Genomic DNA, 24,114 nt, shown 5'->3' on the forward strand with positions numbered 1-24,114 from the left:
TCCTCCATCCTTATGCTGTTTTACAAAATTATAGAAAAAAAAACAAACATAGAAGTGTGTCTTCAGAAATACATTCATGGTTCAGTGTAGATCTCCAGTGAAACGAGCATGACTCGTGATCACGTATCCGTACACACAGTGCAGGCCAACGAGCTGTTCTCCATCAGAGCTTGTATTTCTCTTTGGCTTTCTCTTTGAGAATGCAAATGTGCTAAAAAAAATGCAATTAAAGTCAAACTTAACCTTCAAAAGTAATACAAAGACTATTTTAAGTTATATTCCTACTTGCATTCTGCTGTTGGAACTACACCACATTTGATGATTTATGGTATACTCACCATGAAATGCCCTTTACACCGTTCTGCAATAACTCAGTGTGTGTCCATTACAGAACTGGTTTGTCATATTTAAGACTTTCAAGTGAGACACTTTTCCATCTAACCAGATTTATGAAAATGCATTTGAAAGCTGTGGAGAATAATCCCTTTAAGTAATAATAATAAGTAATATAATCTCTACTACTCAATGCAGCCTAAGGATACTAGAATGGAACAAAGGAGATGAGGTCCTGATGGACATGTTCTGCAGCACAGGAAACACCTTCATACATAAGCCAGTTTACTGCCAGTTCTGAACATTTCACTAGAGAAGAACAGCATAGGATTTCACAAAGAAACATGAAATCAAAAGCAAATTAGTACTAAATTTCTTTTTAGATGCAGCGTGCAGGTTGTGTGCTGCCAACCATCCTGGAGATATCAGGATGCAGTACAGCAAGGCTGAGCCACTAGACTTGTGAAGCAGATTCATAGAAAGGTAAGGCATGGACTAGTTGTCCTGCATTTAAATTATCAACTGATCATATTAAAGTTTTTGCCCTTCTAATGAAAACATCTAGTCAAATTTGAAGTTTTATTAATTGTCCAGAAGCAACTTCTATAAGGTAATATTCACTACTGTTACCACAGGTAACAAGCAAGCATGTAACAGTCAAGGTGCATTTGTATATACTTACATTTAGATCTCTGAAATATTCGTTATAGTCAAGAGCATATCCAACCACAAACTTATCTGGAATTTCAAAGCCTATATCTGTAAAAGAAACAAAGACCACAACTCTTTTTGTATTTAGGTAGTAGAAATATCTTTTAGGTACACAGTTTGCATTCAACGTATGGTTCATCTATTTAAGTGTAATACTAGGAAATATTCCATCCTGGTTTCAAGGTTCTTAGAATGCTTAACACTTAAGATTCGGAGCTGAAAATTGATGCCAAAGGTTAGAAGCTATGCTATCTTTATCAGTTAATATTATATTCAATGATATATATATAAATATTTTTTAGAATACATTTAAAATCTTCTTATGAAGTGGTCCTGATTGTCAGTTTTAAAGCTTTTATATATTTCCTCTCTATTTTTTTGTCCTTCCTGAATCTTACAAACTAGTTTTCATATGCATGAAATTAAATCTTATTTTGGACATCCAAATGCAGTACTTACAGTCTGGTCTGTAACCCGAGCTTCGGTTTGTCATTTTAATGAGCAAGCTGTAATGAAGAGGAGAAAAGGTCAAGATTTTTAAAATGTCATACTCCAAGCTGTATACTTTGCTTCTCCCACCCCTCCCCCATAAGTCTCTATAGTAAAGGAATTATAATAATTTTATTGTTTTATTTTAACAGATGTAGTAGTTTTCAGCCTTATAATAGAGAAATAAATGAAGGCTCGAATCTAGGGTCATTCAAAAAGTCCAAACAGTATTTATTGTTTTACATACAATTCTTTTCAATTCTGTATTCCAAATCTTTTTTTCCCCTCTGCATGTAGCTCTGTATCAGCAAAGTAGGGTAGTATAGATAGATGGGAGAGATCAAGTAGCATTGAAAGATTTTAGGGGAGATAGAATAGAAATAAATACAAGCTGCGAGTTGTTACTCCAATTCCTGCCACAAAGTCATATCCATCCTTTATTTTCCTGTGCACTTCTGAAGATGCTGGGAACCTGGAAAGTTGCTAAAGAACAAAACTGGCACAGTAGACCCAAGAACTGTTTTACCAAAGCATCGTGATTACTTGAGAGAATCAGGGATAATCCCAAAGAATTCCTTTTTGATACCACCCAAAAGCACGTCTAGAATGCCTCTTGAAGTCATTTTGTAGTATCTGACCAGCTATTAGGTTTTACAAACTCAGATGATTAAGGATGGATGGGTGGGGGAGAGGGGGGGAGGAGAGGGGGGATATCTTGTTATCATTGTCGTATTGAGGCAGCTGGAAAGGTGACAGGGAACCTATGGAAAGATCTGTTTTCTTTTGAACATAGCAGAACCCATCAGACTTTATAAACCAAGCAAAAAAAAAAAAAAAGCCATTAAACATTTCTTATTTTAACAATGAATGTGTTTGTGCATATCCTGATGATTCATGAGTGATTTTCCTATGTCTTATTACCACACATTAACAAATGACCATGTGACTATACCTTACTACTTTTATCATCTTTGGTTCGTTGTCTTTCAGTTTTGCAAGCAGCGCCTTTATTGTTCTACCAGTCTCAACAATATCCTCAAAGAAATAAAAAAGCAAGTTATCTTACAGGTCTGAAAGAAAAAGAGCGTTGTCAGTGGAAAAGCAGCAGCCCTGGCAACACATTAAGATGATACGCATGCTTTAGCTCACTTGTGATTCAGTGTTGTTTCGTACTGAATTAGTATTAACCTTGCAAAATATGCAGGACAGCCCCCACCCCCACCCCCTCCAAAAATAAAAGATCTCTACTCACCTCTACTACTAGCACATTCTAGGAAAAAATCACATAGGGAAGGAAAAAAAGAAAGTATTTACATGCAACACTTAAGCAAATTAAACAGCCAAAATGTGTTTCTATCATAAACTTTGCTTAGACAAGTTGTAATCCATTGTCACAGCAGCTTGTCACTTAGCTGCTTAAATTTACTTAAACACTTGGATTTTATTGCTTTCCTAAGAGTCCTTCTGAAAGTGTTTATAGAAGTATAAAATACTGAGAAAACTATAAGGTCTCGTATAGTATCATATGTATAGCAAGAACATTCTGAGGACATACTGCATAAATCAGTTTAAGATGGTTCATTTCTGTAGGTTGTGGGGAAAAAAAAACATAAAACAGGATTTTTAGGAGTATTTCAGTGGTGATCATATTAAGTTTCCACTGAGATCACTGGGAAATACTCTGTTTAAAAGTGTGATTTACTTATTTATTTACTTATTTACTTATTCACTTATTTTCTTATTCACTTATTTTAATTTACAGCCACTTAAAGCTGGTTTATATAGTACAAAAATCTTAAGGGTCGACTTCCTGGAGGATACATTAGAATTGCTCTTTCTCCTTAAAAAACTGAAGTTCCTTGTTCGTACCTTCCCGTTTAATGCAGACAGTTCTTCTCCAACAATAGTGATCTTTTCTGTCGGTGAATCGTTCTGGAAAGAGAAAGGGGAATTCACACCAAATACGCTCTGAAGTACTGCATTGTGTTAACCGTGGGCTGCTTTGGTTGCCTGCCTGTCAAGTAGCACTTGCAGCCGTGCACAGCACTCCTTCAATAAGGGAGCTTGTAAGTAGCTGAGAACAAGACAAGGACGTGAAATATCAATGCAGGCATGTTTGCATGCAATACTTCTGAATGAAAATGCATCCATATTCCTGGAATAGGCACCAAACAGCTGTCAGCTCTTTTTGTTACTGCCAATTGGTTTGAGAATTTCATGGAAGATTTGTGGGATATTGTGAACTGTTGTATTTAGCTGGGATACATTTAATCAGTGTGCAGGGCTTAAGCCTTCAAATCAGGGAGAAGGTGAAATAGGCAAAATACTGCAAGTCATCACTTGACAGTAATTGGCTCAGGCCAACCAGGGTTGGTTCAGCAAGCTGCCCCTTCCCTAACACATGGATTTTGAAAACAAATCTCTGTAGGAATGACAAGTTATGAAGGCAGAGAAAGTAAGAAAGGCTCTGCTAAGCTCCCTCTTAAGAAAGGCTGCCATATGAAAGAGAAATGGAAACTGCAGGCTGGGGAGGAAGACAATGAAGACCTGACCCCGACACATGAAGTGTTTATCTATACACAAATTCCAGTGAATTTACTGGATCATTGGGCAGATCAATAAATCAATTTATTAATTGCTTTTCAGTACGTAAGTTGCTCTAAACACGATAAACTCAGTTTTCATGGAATTTCCATTAAAGCATTTAGTATCCAGAATGACAACATATGGAGAGAATCCGTTTTCCAAGGAAAAGAAGCTTACTTACACAGTAGCTTTTTATTCTTACAAAATCCACAGTAATAGGCACAGACTTATCCCCATTTTGATTTAATGCTTTTATGTGGTCCAGCAAGTCAGCAAAGAATTTATAGCCTCCTTTCAGGACACAGAGTGCGACAATGTGGTGGCTTCCCATATCTTGCATGATATCTCTAGCCAAACGTTCTGTCCTGGAAGAAAAACAAACCCCAGTTTCTGTAAAATGTTTTGAATATGGTATTTGTTTGTCCATCTATTAACAACATCCAAGTAAAAACTTGGATTTTTTTTTAACAACTAAATTGTGGCCAAATTAAGACACTGGAAATGTAGTCACACGTGCAGTTAAGTTCACAAGATGACACCTACTCCATTTGATGCACTGTTGATTGAAGCCATGTCTAAAAAACATAGAAGTGGGAAGCTTAAAGATATCTGAAACTTAACTGGGGTTATAGAGGACTCCTCTCCGTAAAAACCTCTTGTATTAAACTCCAGAGTAGAACTTAAAGTTTACAGATGTAGAGTTTCCAAACTTCTTATTGGCAATACAGACAGGATAGAGCAGCAGTCTTCTCATTTGGAGGGAATCAGTCACTGCCATCATTATCACTATTTATTACCCTCTTACCTGTCCAGGATTAGTCCATGAGGAATGAACACTCTTTCTATATCTTCTTCATAATGCTTAGGAATGCAGAATAGGTTTTTGTTGTAGCCACTCTCTTCATCTTTTATCTGAAAGGGAAATAGTTGAGAGTAAAGACAGAGACATTCAAGGGGAGAAAAAGAAAAAAGAAAAAAAAAAAGAAAGCCTTCCAGTCTCTACTGGCACATAAAGGAAGCAAAGTAAGCCACCTTGTCTCTTTCTCTGTACTCTGCACAGTCATGGCATACTTTGGATTCTGAAGTTACAGAATTATAGATTAGTCACTTAAAGGCAGAAAAAAGTGAGAGAATCACATGGAGAAACAATATGAACATGCTTAACTTTGGGATGGGCAAGTCTGGAGCATCATGTTCCCAATAGCTTATTTTATTTAGCCACAAAGTAGACAGCTGCTTCAGAACGCAGGGTTTTAATGTAATGGTAGTCTGCCTTCTTGCTGAGACTGTAAGTCAGACTTTGCATGCGTGACACTCTGCAACCACTGAAATATCCTTTGATTTTTCAAAACAGGCTTGAAAACCAAACATTTGTTGGCTTGCTGATGGGCAGCACAGAGCTGTGAATTTGGTAATGATGGCATAAAATATTGTGAGCCATGAAGTCTCCCTTTTTTTGGACATAGGAGAGATGAGTGCTTAAGAAGTAGGTAAAAATGGACTGTAGGGAGCAGAAGTAGTTTATTACTTGCTAAGTTTGCAGCAGTCACAATGAGATAATCAATTACCACCTTTTAAATTGGCCATAAATCCACTTAAGGATAAAATAAGACAAACGGTTGTTAACATAAATTTCAAAAGACTGGAAGGTCATAGAGCAAGGTAATGCACACTGTTCAGCCAGGATGAGCTTCTAAGCATTCTGCAACTACTCCCAGTTAATAGGCCTTGATGTTTCCAGTTAAACACAGAATATTGCAGCTGGGCACCAGCTAGTATGTCAGAACTGCTATTTTGCCTGTTAGTTTTTCTCATGTCTGACGTCGGTGAAATGAAAGCTCAGACAAGGGATTATTTTCGCATCAAGTTTGTTTATGCCTCATTAATCTTGCAGGAGGTACTGGCAGTTACTCTGGTATCAGCTGTACGTCAGGGCAGACTGTAGTGTCTATGAGCAGACTTCTGTATCGTACAGAGCTGCGAACTGCTGCTTGTTTTATAGCAGTTGATGAACTTGAGGTGCTGTAATCTCTCCGTGTGTACGGTCGCTGATGCTGACAGATGATATGCATAAAAGATGCAGGATTTTGCCAACAACACAGTGACAATAGCGCATCATTAAGAACGTTGCTCAGAACCAAAATTCAGCATTTGTTTAAAACAACAGGATTACAGAACCATCACTTTCATTTGGAGTATAGAAAAAGCACTTGAGAATAATCAGTGTCAATAAGCACTGTAATGAATGCTCTATCTTTTATTTATTTATTTACTTCTTTGGGGTGCAGTTCCCATTTCTGTTGCATTTAAACTGCAGTTGTGCAGAATACTTTTTTTGATCATTTTTTTCCTCTCAATCATGATATTATTTCTTATATAACAAGCTTTAACCTTCCCATTTGCTTTTGTGATTTTAGTTTGGGATTTGCACTAAAGCTAAAGTTTGGTCTTGCCAATGAATTTAGCTTCCTACTGTATTTGATTTGTATCTGATTTGTATTTGAGAGATATCAGACCTAGTTCATCTCAACTGAGGGCTGAGCTTTACCAGTGGTAATGTAACTACTGAACAACACAAATCCTGAAGCATACAGGTGTGCATAGTGATAATTGCTTACATCTACTCCATCAGCACAGTTTAATACTTTTTATTTGGTTAATAATTGTGCTCATTAAGACAGTTTTTTGAAAACAAAATCATTACAGTAATGTTTTGTTTTCTGCTTTGTCTAAAACAAGAAAGGTCTGCTGAGAGGTTCATAAACAGGATCTTAAGAATTGCTCCAGTTTGAGCACCACATCACCATAGCAACATGCTGCCTCTACCTCACGGGCTCACAAAAGCACTTGTATCATGGCACATGCTAAATAGTACAGCAGCATCCTCTCATAATAAAGAAGCCTACAAAACTGTAATGTAAAGTCACTGAATTTTTTAATCATGAGCTTATACCTCGAGGAATTGGTAGTTTAAGTGGGGTTCATTCTCATTTGCTGTTCATTTATTGATGTAGCCAGATTTCTTAGTTGCAAAGGGGGGGAAATAAAACCAACAAGCTACAACAGTTAGATGCAGTGAGATTCCTAAGTATGTGTTGTTTCATCAGCGCAGAATGAAAAAACACAAACATCAGTACATTAAAGTTAAATATATAACATCATGATGGTAAATAATCGAGATTAAGATACATACTTGTTATAAAAACTGTTATGAAAGATGAATTTTCTTAGTAAAAAATAGAAAGTAAGAATTTTAATTAGTCAGTATTTCTAAAAATGTACTTTTTTTGTTGTTGTTGTTATTAACCTTCCCCCCATCTTCAAAGCTCTCTTCAATTAGATATCCAAATATGAACGGGTCATTTTTTCTTACCTGCAATCCACAAGCCATAATCTCACTTTAAACTACGTTACCAGAGAATGAGATGGTGTTATTTTTGCAGTTTGTCTTGCTTTCTTTTCATCCTGCGGTTAGATCACGACCTGCTTCTCAGCAAGGTCAGAACTGCTGTCCTTCCTAAAGGAAGCGTTACTTCCTTCTACTGATGTACTGACATCACAATCCCAGGTTTTTACTTAATTAGATTAACCAGAAATAAAATGGGCATTAGTCCTGCTGCAGCCAATGAAGAGTGAATATAATGGTGAATGAGGGAGATGGAAAAGGGAAGGACATGAATCAAATTAGTTAGAAGGATTGAGTAGGATAGAATTTTCTAACTGAAAACACAGACCTGCTGATTGCTTGTAGCAGATGGTAATTCAGTGGTATATGTGTAGAAAGTCATTTTGTATACCAATTTCTTATACAATATTTGCAGTTTGTTTTTTTCTTTTAATGAAGTCCACTTATTTAATTTTTTCTTCCCATAAAAACTAATGTTTGGATAAACAATGCCAGCTTTTTAACAATGACTCAAAGCAGAGGTCTGCCCATGTTGAGCTGTGGTGAACCCAGGTCATCATTTTATGGAGAGAGGTTGATAGTTCCAGTTCTGTACTCTATAACATTTTAAATCAAATGGCATTGACATTCACTGTAATCTGATTATTTTAATGTACCAAACCTTGTATTATCTAGGATTAACATGAAAGTCTTAGATTTTTGAAAATTAATCCTACTAACAAAATGAGCTAAAGGCAGCTTGCACACATTGAGTTACAGAATGTTCTTACCAGATGGAGTACATTTTATTAATTCAACTATTTGAGTGTTTTCTTGATGGGGGTGGGGAGGAAGAACAGGATAACAAAAGATTTTTCTCCATGTCTTTGTAATCTTGTAGGATCTCTTTTAGATCATTGCTGGTAACACTTGGGAGCAGGAGCAGTCTCCGAAGTGGATTAATGGGTATATCTACAATTTTCATTTGTATGTTAAATAGCAGTATTGTTTGGGTATTGTTAATGCCTTGAGACTATTTGGCCTTTATTTTTATACAGTTAGCATTATCTTCCTTCTATGAATTCTGTAGCATTTTTTCTACCTTACATTAGTGAACTCCCTGTCTTATGAAAAGCCATGCTTTTCTGTTTTCTAGTTTAAGATACTCCATTCTAACAGGTAGTAATTTGGGTTCAAAATCCTGGGGTGACAACCAAGGAGATTGTTATGACATTGCTTTATGATGTGGACAACAGTTCAGCTTGAACGAGATTCTGCTCATTAAACTGGGGAAATAGGTCTATTCTGCTTAAATTCCCATAGATGGAAGATGGACAGCCATGTGGCCTCCAATATTTTCTGAAAGGATTCATGAGAAATAGCTCAAAAGCATGTGTGGGGAAAGGAAGGATCTTGGAAACTCTGTGAGTCTTGGAATAAAAAAAAGTTGAGTGTTGAGCTAAATATACACTTTCATTAAACTCAAAGATGATTTAAGAATCCTCTACTTACTCTGAAACTGTGAAAACTACTCCTCAAGTTACCTTTATTGAATGAATTTTGGAGTCTCAGTAATTCTGTAGAGCCCTGTCAGGAGCTGCACATATTAACACTGAGCAATTACTTGAAGTTCCAGTAGATGTGTTAGTGGTCTCAGGTGCTACTGATCAGAGATTTGCATTATGACAATTAGTGCTGCAGTGGATGTTTTTATGGACACGTTCTAAATTTACAGGTTAAAAGTTCAGGGTAAGACAGCCCTTTGCCACTGCTGAGCAATGAAAATACAGTGTAGCCAGTTAGCATCCTAAGTAGGGTTCTCAGTTGTAAAGTATGTGATCGCTCCCCCATACAGCAAACAATTGGTGAATATATACATTTGTTCCATTTAGGAACCTCTAGTACATCATTTTATAGCGAAATGTTTGGGGAAAACCAACTCACCAAATGAACTGGGTATCAACATTCTATAAATAACAGGATACTGAAAGCCAGTAGCTGTAGCCTGCATGAAGAGATTAATCATATCAGCACTGACAATTCAGTAACAGCAACCAGTCAATGCAGAACACCACTGCTTTTGTCCTTGCATGTATTCCCCGAGCTACTGAATCAATAAGTAGCTTTTGCAGGACGTTATCTTGCTGTTGGCATACTTGCTAAGTTTGCTGAATGGTTCTACATTTTCTTACAGTTTGGGAGAGCTGTTAAGTGCTGCAGCACTTTTAAATATTCTCAAGAAACAGGTACAAGTGAAGTCTGGTCAGGCATTTCCATTTAATTTAATTTGGGAAGCAGATTTTTGTTGTTGGATGCATTGTGTATCTGTTCCATTATTTTACTAAAATCTTTCAAATTAAACATCAGAGGAAGTGTCCACTAGAGGGCAGCCTCTACCGCGGAAGACAGTACTTGCCAAGCGGAAAGAAGCATTTTTTGGAAAAAAAACCAACAAAAAAAAACTTTCAAGACTTAAGAAACTCCATGTTCAGTTAATATACATACAGCTCTTAATGAAGTGCAAATAAATTCAGGTGTATTGAAACATTCCTCTTAAACATTTAGACCAGTTTCTGATTATGGGGACTGGGGGAGAGCTGAATCTCAATCCGTGGACTCCTGAAGGCTGATACAGCCTTACATTTGTGCTGACGACTTTCATTTGGTGACCGATGCGTTATTAGGCAGACTGATCAATGTGCTGTGGAAGTATTTTTGTTCCGGTATTTTGGATCCCATCTGAATCTGTTCTTGTTGGACGCTTTAAGTCATAGGTAACACCAGCTGCTTAACCAGCTTGCTAAAAAGCTGTTTGGAAGACACACACAACAGGTCTGCATCAAACAGTGCACTGCTAGAAACTAGAAACCATTTCACAATATTAAGTCTTTATTATATTTTTTGTACTCTACTGCTACAGAAAATATATTGTTCCTTTACATAAACAAATTAGTTGGTGTGAAACTTCCTACTTTCCTTGGCTATTTTCCGTTTTGTGAACATATGAGGTCATTTATTAAAGCAGAAAAGTGATCCAGGTCTTGGGCACTACTGGATATCTATAAACGTCATGCTTGAAAAGTTGTTCTGGTTTTGCAACTCCTTTTGTACTGCAGTGTCCAACAAATGCAGACTGATTGATGGCAGAAGTTGAAGGAAACACCTCAGTTAAAGGTGACTCAGATTTAAGTTTGAATATTTATTGTGAACACTAACATGAGTTGTTGCATAGATAAGACTCAGTTCTGAAGACTCAGACATTTTGATTGCTGACATGGAGGAAATGTATGATATTTACTGACCAAATCTTTGCAGCCATGAAGTAAATGTTGGTATGACTGTTTGGAGAATACCTTTAAATATGTTATGCCTCATTTGTTTTGTAGATAGAAAAAACGTTTCAGTCTCCTGGACTGTCTGTATCTGAAAGTCATTTTGAGAGAGAATCTGGTTAGGACAGGGGGAATGGAGCTCAGGGACAGAGTCAGGACTTCTGGGTTTTATTCACAGCCCTGACACACTGTTTATTTGCTATATGACCCTGGCCAGTTTATTTTCATGTCTGCTTCTGTTGTACCTCTGACCTTCCTATGTGCCTGCTTTTCCCCTGTTGTCTCCTGTAACGAGCTGACCATAGTTTTCTGATACTTCTCTTCTGTGTGCTGTGAAGGACAAAGTTATTTTTGGGAAATTGCCATTTTGAAAAAAACATTGCTGCCATTAGTTGGTGGTCAAATTCATGATCTGAAAAAGATTGTGTTCTATTTACTTGAATGTTAAAAAATGGTTGTTCTGGTTTAATATGTCATTGAGCAAACATGAGTTGTTCCAGAGCTGCCATAGTGTCCAGTACGTCTCCCTGCCAGAAGCTGGTGGAATTGTTTCACCTAGGGAGCGATGGGTGGTCCAGGAAGTGGTCTGCTTGGCTCCTGGGGAGCTGGACTCATCTTCACTACAGAGAAATTTAATAAAAATATTTGTTGAACAATGGCTGAGTATGTGATCACAGCTGTTTTCTTTTAGCAGTGTAACAGCAATAACAATTAAATCCATATTCCGCCTTGGGTATTTATTTTCCTGAATTCATTCTTAGTGCAGTGAAAGAATTTGGTGTGAATTACAATAAGATAGAACTGTCTGTAGATGATTTAGGATAATTTGTCTTACCCTTTTATGATTATACCATTGCTGGAGACCTTAAAACATAGGGCAGAAATACATACATACCAAAGACATTACAATTACAAATACTCTAAAATTCTTCCCTTTATTTACATATAATCATAATTTTTAATTGTTAACAATGTTCTGTTCTGCAAAATGATGTTGGACTGCTTGAAAAGATACCATCGTCCATAACAGTGAATAAGAAAACAGCGTGTAAGAAAAATGTGGACTGTGCATTTTGGTAAAATTTAAAAAAAAAGGACTCATACCATGCAATTACTATATCACATCAGCATACCTCCTCTCAATCTGTAAAACCAGCTTTTTCAGTGCTGCCCATGCTTTTTCTTGAGATATTGTTTTATACAATTGTTTAATGAGATGGCACTTTTGTATGCCCTTTGTTAGAAGGATTTTACTGCTGCTCCTTCTGTGGTTGTCAGCTTGCATCAAAAACCACTGCTAGTGTGCATTGGCTGCACAGTCTTGCCTTCAGCCTAGAAGACAATTCAGAGCTGGAATTTCTGTAGAAATAAAACAATTGAATGAGCCAAGAGAAAGCTGCTATTACTGATTTTTGGTGTTTCAATTCCTTCTTCCATTTTGCTGATGGCATAGGTGACTCTTTGAAATCTGTTTACTTCGTTTTAGGGGCCTGTACTGTTGTTAAGTCAGTAAATGTGATAGAAATCTTTTTTCATGCTGCCAAAGACTTCGCCTTCCTTCATTTCCAGCATTCAGGTTGCATATCTTCACTTTCCTTGTAAGATTATTTTTATTCTAGAAATGAGGTTAAGAACTTCCCTTGTCCATATCTTCTTCATCTTACTCACTGAACTCATTTCCACCTGGTTCTTGTAGCTCACAAATGGCATCATAAAAGCAATCTTTGTCATCAAGGTAACTTCAGTCTGTTATTCCAGCATTAATTTCTCTCCATTCACTTTCTCTCCATTTCTCCACAGGCAAATATTTGGGTTCTCATTTGTTCATTCTTCTCTCTTTGCAGCTTTTGACCTGGTTAGTATCTTCTTCCCTGAACACTTGTCCTTGATTTGCTTCTGATTTCATTATCTCCTTCCACTCAACATATTCCAATCTCTTCCAACATACTTTATTTCTACCATATAAGAAAGCTGTAGCTGAAAAACCAGTCGAGATTTACTTCAAACATTCCACTTTTATCCACATTAGAGGTAATAAAAACTCCTACTTTAATTGGAATGCATGGATTTTGCCCTCAGTACACATCACAGTGTTGTAATTAATTTGATGTATTACTTTAATTTTTGATTCAGTGCTGAAGTGAAGTGGTGGAGTCACTGTAGTCAGCTATCTCTACTAGAGTCCTCTGTAAGCAAAAGCTTCCAGACACAGAGCAGTTCTGGATCATCACATTTCTCTTCTGCACATATTCTCCAATCCAGTTAATTGTTTTTCTTCACCCTTTAACAGCCTATATGCCAAACTGCCAGTTTCTTGTATTTAATGCATATGTTTTGCCTGTCTAAAAATTAAACATGTCTTGTTTGTGGTACTTGACAGACACTACTGAATCAAGAAAAAGTTGTGAAGATGTTATGCTGGAAACTTGCCTTTAGTTTCAGATTTCTTTCCAATAAATCTTTACGTGTTAATAAAGTAATATAAATTTCTTACAGAGCCTCCTTAGGCAATATTTTTTAGGTTGTAGTTCTAAAAGAGGATAAGTTGTCAGCACTGATATTTCTGAAACTGACTTATTTGCATTTTCAAAAACCTTAAGGAAGTGTGCAAGAGAACAATCATCAAAGCAACAGAAGCGTCTTCAGCTCGCTTCATTCAGACATCCTTCTAACCCACTTGCAAGGTCAAATCTTCCTTCTGTAATCTGTAAAATATGGTACAGGTTAAGTCCTCTCACATGAAAAATTGTAGGTGAAATATTGATTTCTTCTATGCAGCACTATACATTATACATAGGACCAAATGGGGTATTTGACCTCATTGAAATCAGACAGGATTTTAAGGAATTTATGCAGGTGTACAACTCCTGTCTCTGGAAGTACTGACATCCAACTTTTACTTCCAATTCATTATGCTTCAAATTTTCAGATGTCCTTGGTATTTAAATTACTTGCATGTCATTTTTAATCTGACCAGAATTTAGAGGATGGGTGTGCTTTGTGGACATTAATAGAATAAATAAAAGATTTTTAAGGAAACACATTGCTTTAGAATTTTCTTATGCTTTTATGGTAACTTTGATCTGTGAGAAAAATAATCTAGAGTTCGAATTGTTGAAAATTATTACTGTTATACTGAGTTAATTTACATCTGCTTTAAGATATGTGTACAGTGGTAATTAAACCTATGCCATTGTCTGTTTAGAGAGTGAAATTAATGTTGCTGATGTTAAGCCCCCAAATAATAGAATTTAAAATGTAGTAGTTGAAGTTTATGCATGCTTATATAAAATTGTTTCATTTGAAAGATATTGATAACATCAAAATTGTTTATTTATAAACAGCCTTGTTTAATCAAGTGTTCACCAAGTTTTAATGCACTTCAGGCTTGGTACTGCTCCTGTGTCTCAGACTCAGTGAGGTTGGTTTCTTGTTCATTCTCACAATGGCAATGAGAGTGTTGAGAACATAGGCATATTCAGTAAAAACAACTCAGGCTTGTCTTCAGTTCTCCTAGAAGCACCTCGACTAAGAGCAGTCACACTCCAGACAGCTTGGTACTCCAGAACAAACCGAGTTACCAGGATATCTGTTTTGTATCAGCATATAATTTATGCTTCGAAACATAAGCAGAACAGCTCTGTTTCTCACCTGACAGTTGCAACAAAAATGTGACATTCATTAAATGTTAGGCAACAACTAGGGATGTTGTAGCTGTGAATAATCTTTTTTATCATAGATGTAAACTAGCAAACAGTAGAAAAAGGAGCCTGTGAGAACAGGGAGGGTTTGTGATCATACTGCCCACTCAGGCTTTTCATTGCTGACAGTATTTAGTTTTAATGAAATCATTTCAATACATTAGCTTCAGAGGGGCATTTACTTTTAATCTTTATGTTTATATTCAGAAGCAGGTATGAAAGTCTGTCTGAAATGGTAGAATAAAGTAAACAGATAAAGGCTTTGCTAGTATGAGTCTGTAACATTGAGGTTTCTATGAGGATGAGATGATGCATATAGTGAGTCGACCCAGAAAAAACAAGGCAATTATTAAAAGAAAAATAAGGTTTGGATAGCCAGGAGTTATAATAGTATTCTTACACAGCTGTGTCAGTAGGCTTATAATAAATAAAGACTTCTGCATTGAATTAAAACATGGAGTATGTTGATATGTTTAAGTATATTAAAAAAATCATGATCTCAAGCTGTGTTTTCTATCTGGAAAATGTTGAGAATTAGGCTGCCAGGGAGCTGCAAGGGACAGCAGCTGCCTGAAGAACAAGGAGCCAAGCGCAGTAACAACAGGCAGGGTTTGGCCCCCATATCCAAGGCTGAATCCCACGGAACCCCAGTGAGGAGAGCAAGGCAGGCTTGTGTCTGGCAGCTTAGGTTGGCAAAGAGTCCAGGTCAGCAGCTGAGACTGTAGTCATGAGACAGGTCCAAGCTCAAGTCAAGAAATCAATCCACAGGTCAGGTGAAGTGATCTCCAGGCAGTCCTGGGCTTTCTGCAACCTCCTGGGGAGTCTCTGCACTGTGTGCCCACACTTCTAAGGGCTCTTTTTAGTTCAGACCTGGAGTGCAGAAACATACAAGAAATTCTGTTATGTTTTTTTATTGGACTGCCAGACAACAGTCACAGCCACATGGGAAAAAAATTCTGCAGGAGGCAGGAGTTAGGGAGGTGCTTAATGCCCCTACAACTTCCCAGAACAGTGCAAACTTCAGTGCTGAAGCAGACTTACACGTGAAACTTTGTGTAGCACCTTCTGAGTAATGTAGTGTATACAAAGTAGAATTTCAAAACTGATATCTAAAGAAAAGGAATGAAATAAAATATACAATAAATAATTTATGTGGCAACCAGTTATTCTGTCAGTTCTAAATGAAACTTGTCACGATGTATGACATGGTTTTTTGTTTCTTTCTCCAGTTTACTTCAGTACTGATTTGAAAGCAATAAGGAGCTTTTTCATCTTTTTGAAGCACATCTGATTCTCAGGTTTTGTGCATTTTTACTGATCTGTGTATTTTATTGAACATCTCTGAACTTTGTTGCCATCCAAAGAGTCAGAGTTACAAGTTTTCTCTACCAAGTCTGTACTGTAATACAGGGACTGATAGCCTTAGTCATAGTGATAACTTTGGGCCACATTCTAATTCCTGTATTTATTTGATGTTACAGATTACTCCAGTTTTTTTAACATGTATACTCACTGAATATGCCTCTGTAACTGTGTATGCCAGGACTCTGTATCTAATTGTAGCTTGAAAATTCTTAAAGGAGAAAATTAAGCCATGTTTTATAGTGGTATAACTGTGAATGCAGTTAATTAGCATGATGGAAAAAAATGATCCTAAAAATGATGTTGGAAATGAAGTGTGGTTGGGTAGATAATAATGCTTTTGCTGGCTGCGTGTCAAGCCCCAGTGCAAGATGTCTAGTCTGTAGTTTCCACCACTGAGCAACTCCTTGCTATAATTCATGTAAAACATTGCAATTTTATCATTTTTCCAGTAAAATTAGCTACAAACTGGTCTTGTAGTACAGAGTTTATCTGCTGGCCTTTATGCCCCTCAGGTCATTGTGTTGTCTGCATAAAATGTCTGAATCGCTTTTTAAAGAAGAGTAATGAGATAAAATGATCTTCATTGGAACTGTTTGCTTCCCTGGAGCTCTCAAGTCCTTAACCATAGTAGTGTACCAGATGGTGAGCAGCCAAGTCGCAGTAACAGGATGAGAATCTCTAATGTCAGCCTTGGCTTCAGCCTTATTTCCATCTGCAGTGTGACAATAGGTATTCAGCTTCATTTTAGCTAAATGGTTTTATTTTCTAAAGCAAATAAAATGTCTGTGATAGGATAGTAAGAACTGCCATCACTATAAGCATAAAAAACTGGTTCCACTGAAATGAATGGCAAGTCTACTTGATTTCAGTGGAACTGAGACTTCATAATTTCACTGAAATGTCACAATGTCAAATCTCAGCAGTAGGCTTCTGGTCTTCAGCACTGTGGATATTTATGGTATCGTTAATGACAGCATCAAAATTAGGCCTCTTTGTGAATTACATGTATGAACATTCACTATATGGTTATCCTTGTGTTTCATCATTTACATAGCACTTTTAGGAGACAAATAGTTCTCAAACCACAATCTGTGCAATCTGTGGTAATAGAATGTTTTTTCCCTTGGATAAATCATACTAGAGGAGGCAAGTTTATACTTAGAAAAGAAACACAAAGTGAAATTCATGCAGAAATATCACAGAAGCAGAGGTGGACTCAATTTCAGGCTGCTCTTGCTTCATGCCAACCCAAACAGGAAGTGCTGTGGTCATCTTGACATGGAGTTCACTCTCAGCTTGCTGACTCAGCAGAGAAAAATGCATCCAGTGCCCTCTGGCAATATGTACACTGGTGTCAAGGGGCCAGGCTGTGAGAATAGCATCCATTTGTGTATGGACGCTATTTTTTCAGAGCACTAGCTCTGCAGATAACAGATAACAGAATTTACCTCCTCTCTAGTTTAGACAGTGCTCGTGGCATGCGTAACAATGACATCCTACTGGGAAAACAGCCTGTTGTGAATGACTACTGTTTTTCCCTGTGCCCATCAGCCGGAGTTGCTGTTTTCAGGTCCTGATAAAATGTTTTGTTTCTGTTTTGCAGCAGAAATACATTCCTACATCCTGGCTCACACACATATAGAAGATATTTAACTGCTGCTTCTTCAGTTTCAGCCTGAGAATCAAGTATAGCAGCATCAATATGCTCATAAAACCAAGTGTTACTATTGGTAGGAAGAACATTCTCTGCAAGTTTTTTGTTTTAATGTTTTGTTTTGTTTTGTTTTTGTACTAACCAGCAAAATCACATCTTAACTCAAATTCTGAAGTGATGGGAGAAGGAATTCTGCTTACTGTATAAAATCTGAAATAGCTTCACCCTGAGCCACGTGGGAGTCACAGGACTGGAATGAGTGGGTTGGGAGAGCAGAGATGGTTCTGGTTTGGCATGGGTGGAAAGAGAGAGGAAGATAAGGGACATGGAAACCATTGAGATGTCTGAGTAAATAAAAAGGACCAGACCTCAGCTGGAGTAAATCTGAGAAGATACCGTGAATTCAGTAAAAGTTGCTCTGGTTACACTGGGCCACAGACATTCCGGGATTTGACTGAGCTAAATCATATAGAGATTCGTTTAAAGTTTATTCCATCACTAATTAGTTGATGTGTTTAAGTGACTGACTTTCACTTTGTGAGGCTTTTTAAGAACTGATTTTACCAAGAAACCACAGGATTAAGGTCAACATTTTTTAGCATGTTTGGTGTTTGTGGAATTCTTTTCTCTTTGAGGTTTGCTTTGTTCCACAGCTGTAGTTTTACTGGGAAAAGTCTTGTTTTTTTCCTTGTCTATTCCTCATCATGTTTATTGGAAAACAGTATTTCATTAGCACGTTGCAAGCAAGAAGTGTGTGTGCTGTTGAGAACCTTCCCCAGACATTGCTAAAGTGCAGGAATGCTAGCCAGATCTTACTTGGAGCTCTGACTTGATAAATAGTCGCCAAAGTATAAAAGGAAAAAAACTAAACAAACCTGAACATCAGTCTAAAAGCTATAAACCCAAACAACCCATAAATCAAATGATAAGATCCCACAAAATGAAGAATTCATGAATAACAAGCATGTCAGTTCACTTGGTAGCATGTTGGAAATGTGCCACCTCCTGCAACTCATAATCAAACCCACCTGAACTGGTATTTTTTTTACTCACATAAATTAGAAGCTAGATTAGAGAAATCAAAAAGAAAAGATTACCTACTCAAGAAAATAAAAAGAGAAAGTTGTGTTTTTCTCAGACATTTCCTTTGCATTAAATCTGTTTGCCCTCTTTTTGAATTCCCTTACCTATAGGGGAAGAGGTTACCTTTCTGTTATCAGAGGCAGAAAGACATTTCTGATCTTGGAAACTCTGCTGTGAGCTAGATGCTAGATGAATCTCAAATGGAGTATAATTTCTCATTACCGTTTCGACCTTTCAACCTTTACTGATTGCAGAATGAGGAATTTTGAGGTGCAAGTTCAGGAGTGAACTTCGTCTTTTCAGTAACTCTTTTTTGTCAGATAAGAACATCTGTGCAATTGTAAGGGAGACTTTCTGAAGTGTTAGTGATCCACTGACTTTTTTGCAGTTGATAATTGACATAAGTGCATCCCATTCCTGGCCCCAGCTCGTGTTTTCTTGAAACTTCATCTTTTTCTTTAGTTTCTAAGTAGTTGTTGATAAAAAGGTAGCTGTAGAGGAATACATCTCATGGCTCAACTTTATCACCAAGTAAAACAAGATGAAGTGGCACTTAACATTATGTAGAAGGGATCCTGAGAGCAACTCATTCATAAAAGCTGCAGGTCTCCAGAAGAAGGCTACTGTGTCATTATTTAAATTCATTGTGTCCTTCCAGTCAATTAATCAGTCCCTCTGAAAGGATGCAGTTGTTAGCACTGTGCATTGTTTGCCATATTCAGATGCAGAATTTAAGCCATACTAAAATCTGCCATTGTGACAGCAACATGTATGGAGTTGATGCTGTGAACTCTAAATCACATCATGCTCCAGGAATTGGAGACTGCCAGCAGTTGGCTCTATTAACCATAAGAAAGCTTGTGTTATCACGGATATCATTATTACATACTGTTAATACTATTTAAGAACAGCACCCAACCTTGTGTTATTTAGCTGGAGCACAGTATCGCTTTCCCTTGCAATTTGTATTTCAATTTCATAGCTCTGTTTTCTAGAACAATGCTGTTGAGCTAGATTTGTTCAAGGGTAAATGCTTCCAAGAAACACTTCCAGAAGAAGAAATGTTCCGTTATTAAGGAAACAGTTTTGATGTAGTAAAGTGGAAAGGTTGGAGTAAATCTGAACTCAAATCTCAGGTCTGAATTTTTGTTGAGGGTGATCTTACATAATTTGTTCAGGAGTTCTTCACAGTGAATGATGGACGGCAGCAATAAGTACCTGTTGCAGTGGAACTGTGTCCTGCAGTTATTACTGCAGCCTGAAGCAGTAATATGTGTCATCCTCCAGTTCCTTGTCTTCGAGGCCTCAGCAAATGGATCTATGTCGTTGGAAACCTTCCTAAACCTATGAGCACTGCTATTCTCTGCTGAAAGTGCTTCTGTATTGCTTTCTGGAGCACTGCTGTCTAGCTGTCAGGGAAATGATGTCCCTCTGCACAATCTTCTTCCCCTGATGACAGGAACATGCTATTATATGTATGGCTTTGTGCCCTGATAGGAACATATTTTATCTCACCAAAGATAAACACATCCCTACACCTGTCTGAGACAAAGCAGGACAGCAGTCTGTCTCTGAAAGCAGGATTAAGCCTTTGGGGTAGCATCAGAGGAAGGGCAAAAATCAAGGCTGTCCTATGTTCCATTATTTCCAAGCATCAGGAAAGAAGAAGAAGAAAAAAAAAGAAATAAAACAGTCTTCCAATCTGTGTAGTGGTGTGATGGGCTCAGATGAGGTCAGACAAAAGCCTTCTTGGTTTCATTCACGCTTTCCTCGATAGGACTATATTTCTTTGTTTTACCTCTGCGTATATAGATGACAAACCTGCCAACTTTATTTCTTAACTGTTGTACTGGGAAGGAATGACACAGATAGCCATCTCTTTCCAGGCCTGCATGCCTACACATATTCTAAGTGAACTTAAAATGTCAGCATCATCAGAAGTAGAGACACAGAAATATGGGAGTAAAACTGCAGTCTGCAGACCTGTCTGCTCTCCTCTGGACCACGTCTGCATATGACTACCTTGTGCTTTTAACTTCCTTAGTCTAGCAATGAACTTGTTTGTTCCTTTTCTTTGTAAAAAGTCTCCTCAGCTCATAGTAAAAGGAGCACAGATATAATCAAAATTTTCACTTTTAAATGTTTTTTAATCATTGCTCGAAAGAAAACAAGTAAGAACAGAAAAATAATTGCTTGTGGTGGATGCTTTAGAACAGATCAGGGAATTTCTGAACTGATGGATCATCTTTGTGTTTTCAAGCCTTTCTTAGATGTTTCCTTAATGAATTTGTCCAATTGCTTGCAAACTGTAACAATCCTGAGGCATCCACAACATCCTGTGGCAAGAAATTCTGTGAGGCAGTGTGTTGATCTGATGATTGTGCTGCAATTGTGTTTCTACAATGCATGGAAATTAACATCTAATAGTGTAGGCAGTACTTTTGGGCAAACTGTCACGACTGTGCCTGGCCTGTGGTCTAATCTATCCCATCGGATTTCGTAGTGTTTTCAAATGAAAAATATAAAGGACATCAGCTGAGTTTCTTAAAAAGATGTGAGATTATTTTTCTTTGAAAGGTTTGCATTCTGGCTGCTGACAGTTGGAGAAAGAACCACGTGGTTCAAGCAGCACTTTAGGCTACATTGTTCTTTGGTATCTCTTGATCGAGTATGCATAGAAATTTCACAAACTCCTACTTCCTACCCTTATTTCTTCAGGATATAATTTCTATTTCATCTTCATGATATACATTTAGGATGTAATTTTTTGTGCAGGGATCATAAAGCCTGCTTTGTCAGGGCAAATTCTTTGAGATGCATCTGGAGAACTCTTCTGAAAGACTTTACTCCTGTCTCACTTCCTCCCAGTTTTAATTGCTTTTAATCATGAATATCAGATCATCTTTTCCCCTTATTTTCTCAGCAGAAAGTTACTCATGGAAAGAAGTGTTCTTGACATCTGGCTGTTAGGTGGATCATATTCCAAATAAGAAGAGTGACCTAGTTCTGGTATGTGATGTGGCAGTTTTCTTCAACTCTGACCATATTTCAGTAGCACTTAGCACCTTCACCCAACAGCTGCCCACAAGCTGTTTCCCACCACAGGAGTGCTCACTTTCAGTGCAAAAATATTCCTAACAAAACAACAGATTACCGATGTTACCACTTCTTAATGAAGGAGACTCTCTAATGTAAAGTAATCAGCGTGGTTTTTGGTTTGGCTCAGAGGTAGCTTACAATGAAATTTTGAGTAGTAAAATGGTAGGTCGGAGATGCCAAAGGAATACCAAATTGTGCATGCCTGTGCATCACATTTTATTCCTGTAATTGAATGCTAATATTTTACATCATTCTAATTTCACTGCACTGACCTAGATTATTTGTAATGATAAGTGTGTTCTGAAGACTATCACTGAGGAGACAGAGTAAATTATTGTTTGTTATGAGTTGATGGATCAGCTATTATTTAATTTACAGAACAGCTGCAAAAATAATTACTTAGATATATTGAATGGCTTCATCTGATGAAGGTGAATTTCTAGTGACGGCTACATTCTGAATTCGTACTAATGTTCTTATACAGTAATAACCAGAGCGTTGAAATCTAGAACAACTTTAGAAGGAACCATCTTGTGAAAGTCATTTTTGAAGAGTAAATCTTGTTCAAAATCATTTGTTTGGAAACAGTAGGCTTTGGGTATTTTTTGGCTTTTACTGTAGACGTGCATGCATTATTATGTGACAGAAGGACAAAAATAGGATAATTATTGTCCATTTGATGACTAATGTTATATATGTTGATAAATTATAAATGTGCAAGAAAAATAGTAGGATTTTATTTACTTGTTGGAAAGAAAGCAAAATAGTCAGAGGAAAGTATGCACAGTAACAAAAAGGAGGAAAAATATGGATACTTGGTGATTTGTAGAACATTTCTCACATTGTCAAGACATGGGTCATGGCCTTAAACATTAATAAGCACTCCATGTCCTTGCTCCAGTTGGCACACAAGTTATTCTGTTACTTCTTTCTCTTCAGTAAGATAATGTCACAGTAAAATATAGGAATCCTCTGTCTTGTGGAGAATCATATGGGTGAGTAGAAAGCTGAATGTAATCTGAACTCAGTTCTTGGAGAGATGATCAGAGTGTCAAAGGGGCAGAAAAGAACTGGGTTGGGGAAGATGTCTTGGGAATTAGGATAAGAAAATCTCACCAGCTGCCAATAATGCAAGTGAAAGAAGGGAAGATGAATGTGGACTAGATAGACCATTTGGGTAAACTGGGAGAGGAGATAGTATAAAATCAAAACCTTATGTGGATTCAGTATGCAGTTATACTGGTGAATTCTCAGAACTTGAGTTTTTTCATCACTTATCCCTCTTCTTTTTTTTTTTTTCCTCTATAAATAACTCATAGATGAGGAAACTTCACTAATAACTGCAGAATCTTTCCTTTGACTTCAGTGGATGTAGAATTATCTGCACATTTTTAGTTTGTTAGCACTGCAGTGCTATGATGAACTAAATAGTTTTCTGTCTAAGCTGACTGGCGTTGAGCCGCTTCATCATTCATGATTACTGTATGTTGAGAGGTTGGATGATTAAATGGACTCTCTTCTGCTTTTCAGACTCTCATTCAGACTGCCTTATTATGGAATCCATCTATTTTTTCTCAATCCACAACATTATTTTAAACATTATCTTTCCCATTTCGCCTTATGGCCTTTTTATGTTTGAACTTCTTGTTTCCATATCTGTGTTAGCATTGGTCATTCAGTTAACCTGGATACGTAACTGTAGGTTTTTTTGTATTGGGCTGATTAGATAATTACTCTTCCTTTTCAGAAGAGTATGTGTATTTCCTGCATTAATGTTAGCAAAGGTGTGTCACTTACAAAATCAAGATTATTTAATTTTCTTTGAGGATTTTGATGCACTTAGATATGAATAAAACTCTCTGTGGATAATGATTTTCTGAGAAAGCATATTTCATATAGCTAAAAAAATGCTTTGTTAGAAACTTGAAGAATATATATCATGAATTCATTAAAATCTCATTCATCATTGTACACAATGTATTATTAATTTCAGAGGTCAGGCCATATTATCTTGATACAGTGACAACAGTGGGAAATTTACATGGTTAGCACAAGCAACATTTAACTCTAAATCATCCGAGCTAAAAGGACAGATTGGTGTGTTGTTGGTAAAATCCTCCTCTTAGATTTCTTACGCTGTGAGCTCAGTGTTATATTACTTGACTCAAATGGATTATTACAAAAGGTCCAATGAATTTAATGGAGAGATTGGGGCCATTGGACATTTCTGGGTTCAGTGTGATGGAGGTGGTTTCAGTGGCTTAAGTGAGCTCTGAGTATGCAAAGTGCATACATCTAAATTTGTATTAGCATACAGTTGTATTTCAACACATTTCTTACGATCATATTTTCAAATTATAGAGAGCAGATGCCCTT

General features: G+C 37.1%; 1 protein-coding gene across 1 annotated transcript; it reads right to left on the minus strand.

Moving 5' to 3' along the window:
- Positions 1-163: 163 nt before the first annotated feature.
- Positions 164-7,510, minus strand: LOC136047183 (hypoxanthine-guanine phosphoribosyltransferase-like). Its single transcript, XM_065734239.1, is given in 11 exon segments — positions 164-211; positions 1,016-1,092; positions 1,504-1,550; positions 2,486-2,568; positions 2,786-2,803; positions 3,403-3,465; positions 4,301-4,484; positions 4,925-5,031; positions 5,152-5,162; positions 5,165-5,189; positions 7,493-7,510. Coding segments are annotated over 11 exon segments (681 nt in total).
- Positions 7,511-24,114: the final 16,604 nt, after the last annotated feature.

This window comes from Cyrtonyx montezumae, unplaced genomic scaffold (genome assembly GCF_038088225.1).
Source record: "Cyrtonyx montezumae isolate F1298 unplaced genomic scaffold, pur_monq_1.0 scaffold_17, whole genome shotgun sequence".
In the NCBI taxonomy this organism is placed as follows: domain Eukaryota; kingdom Metazoa; phylum Chordata; class Aves; order Galliformes; family Odontophoridae; genus Cyrtonyx; species Cyrtonyx montezumae.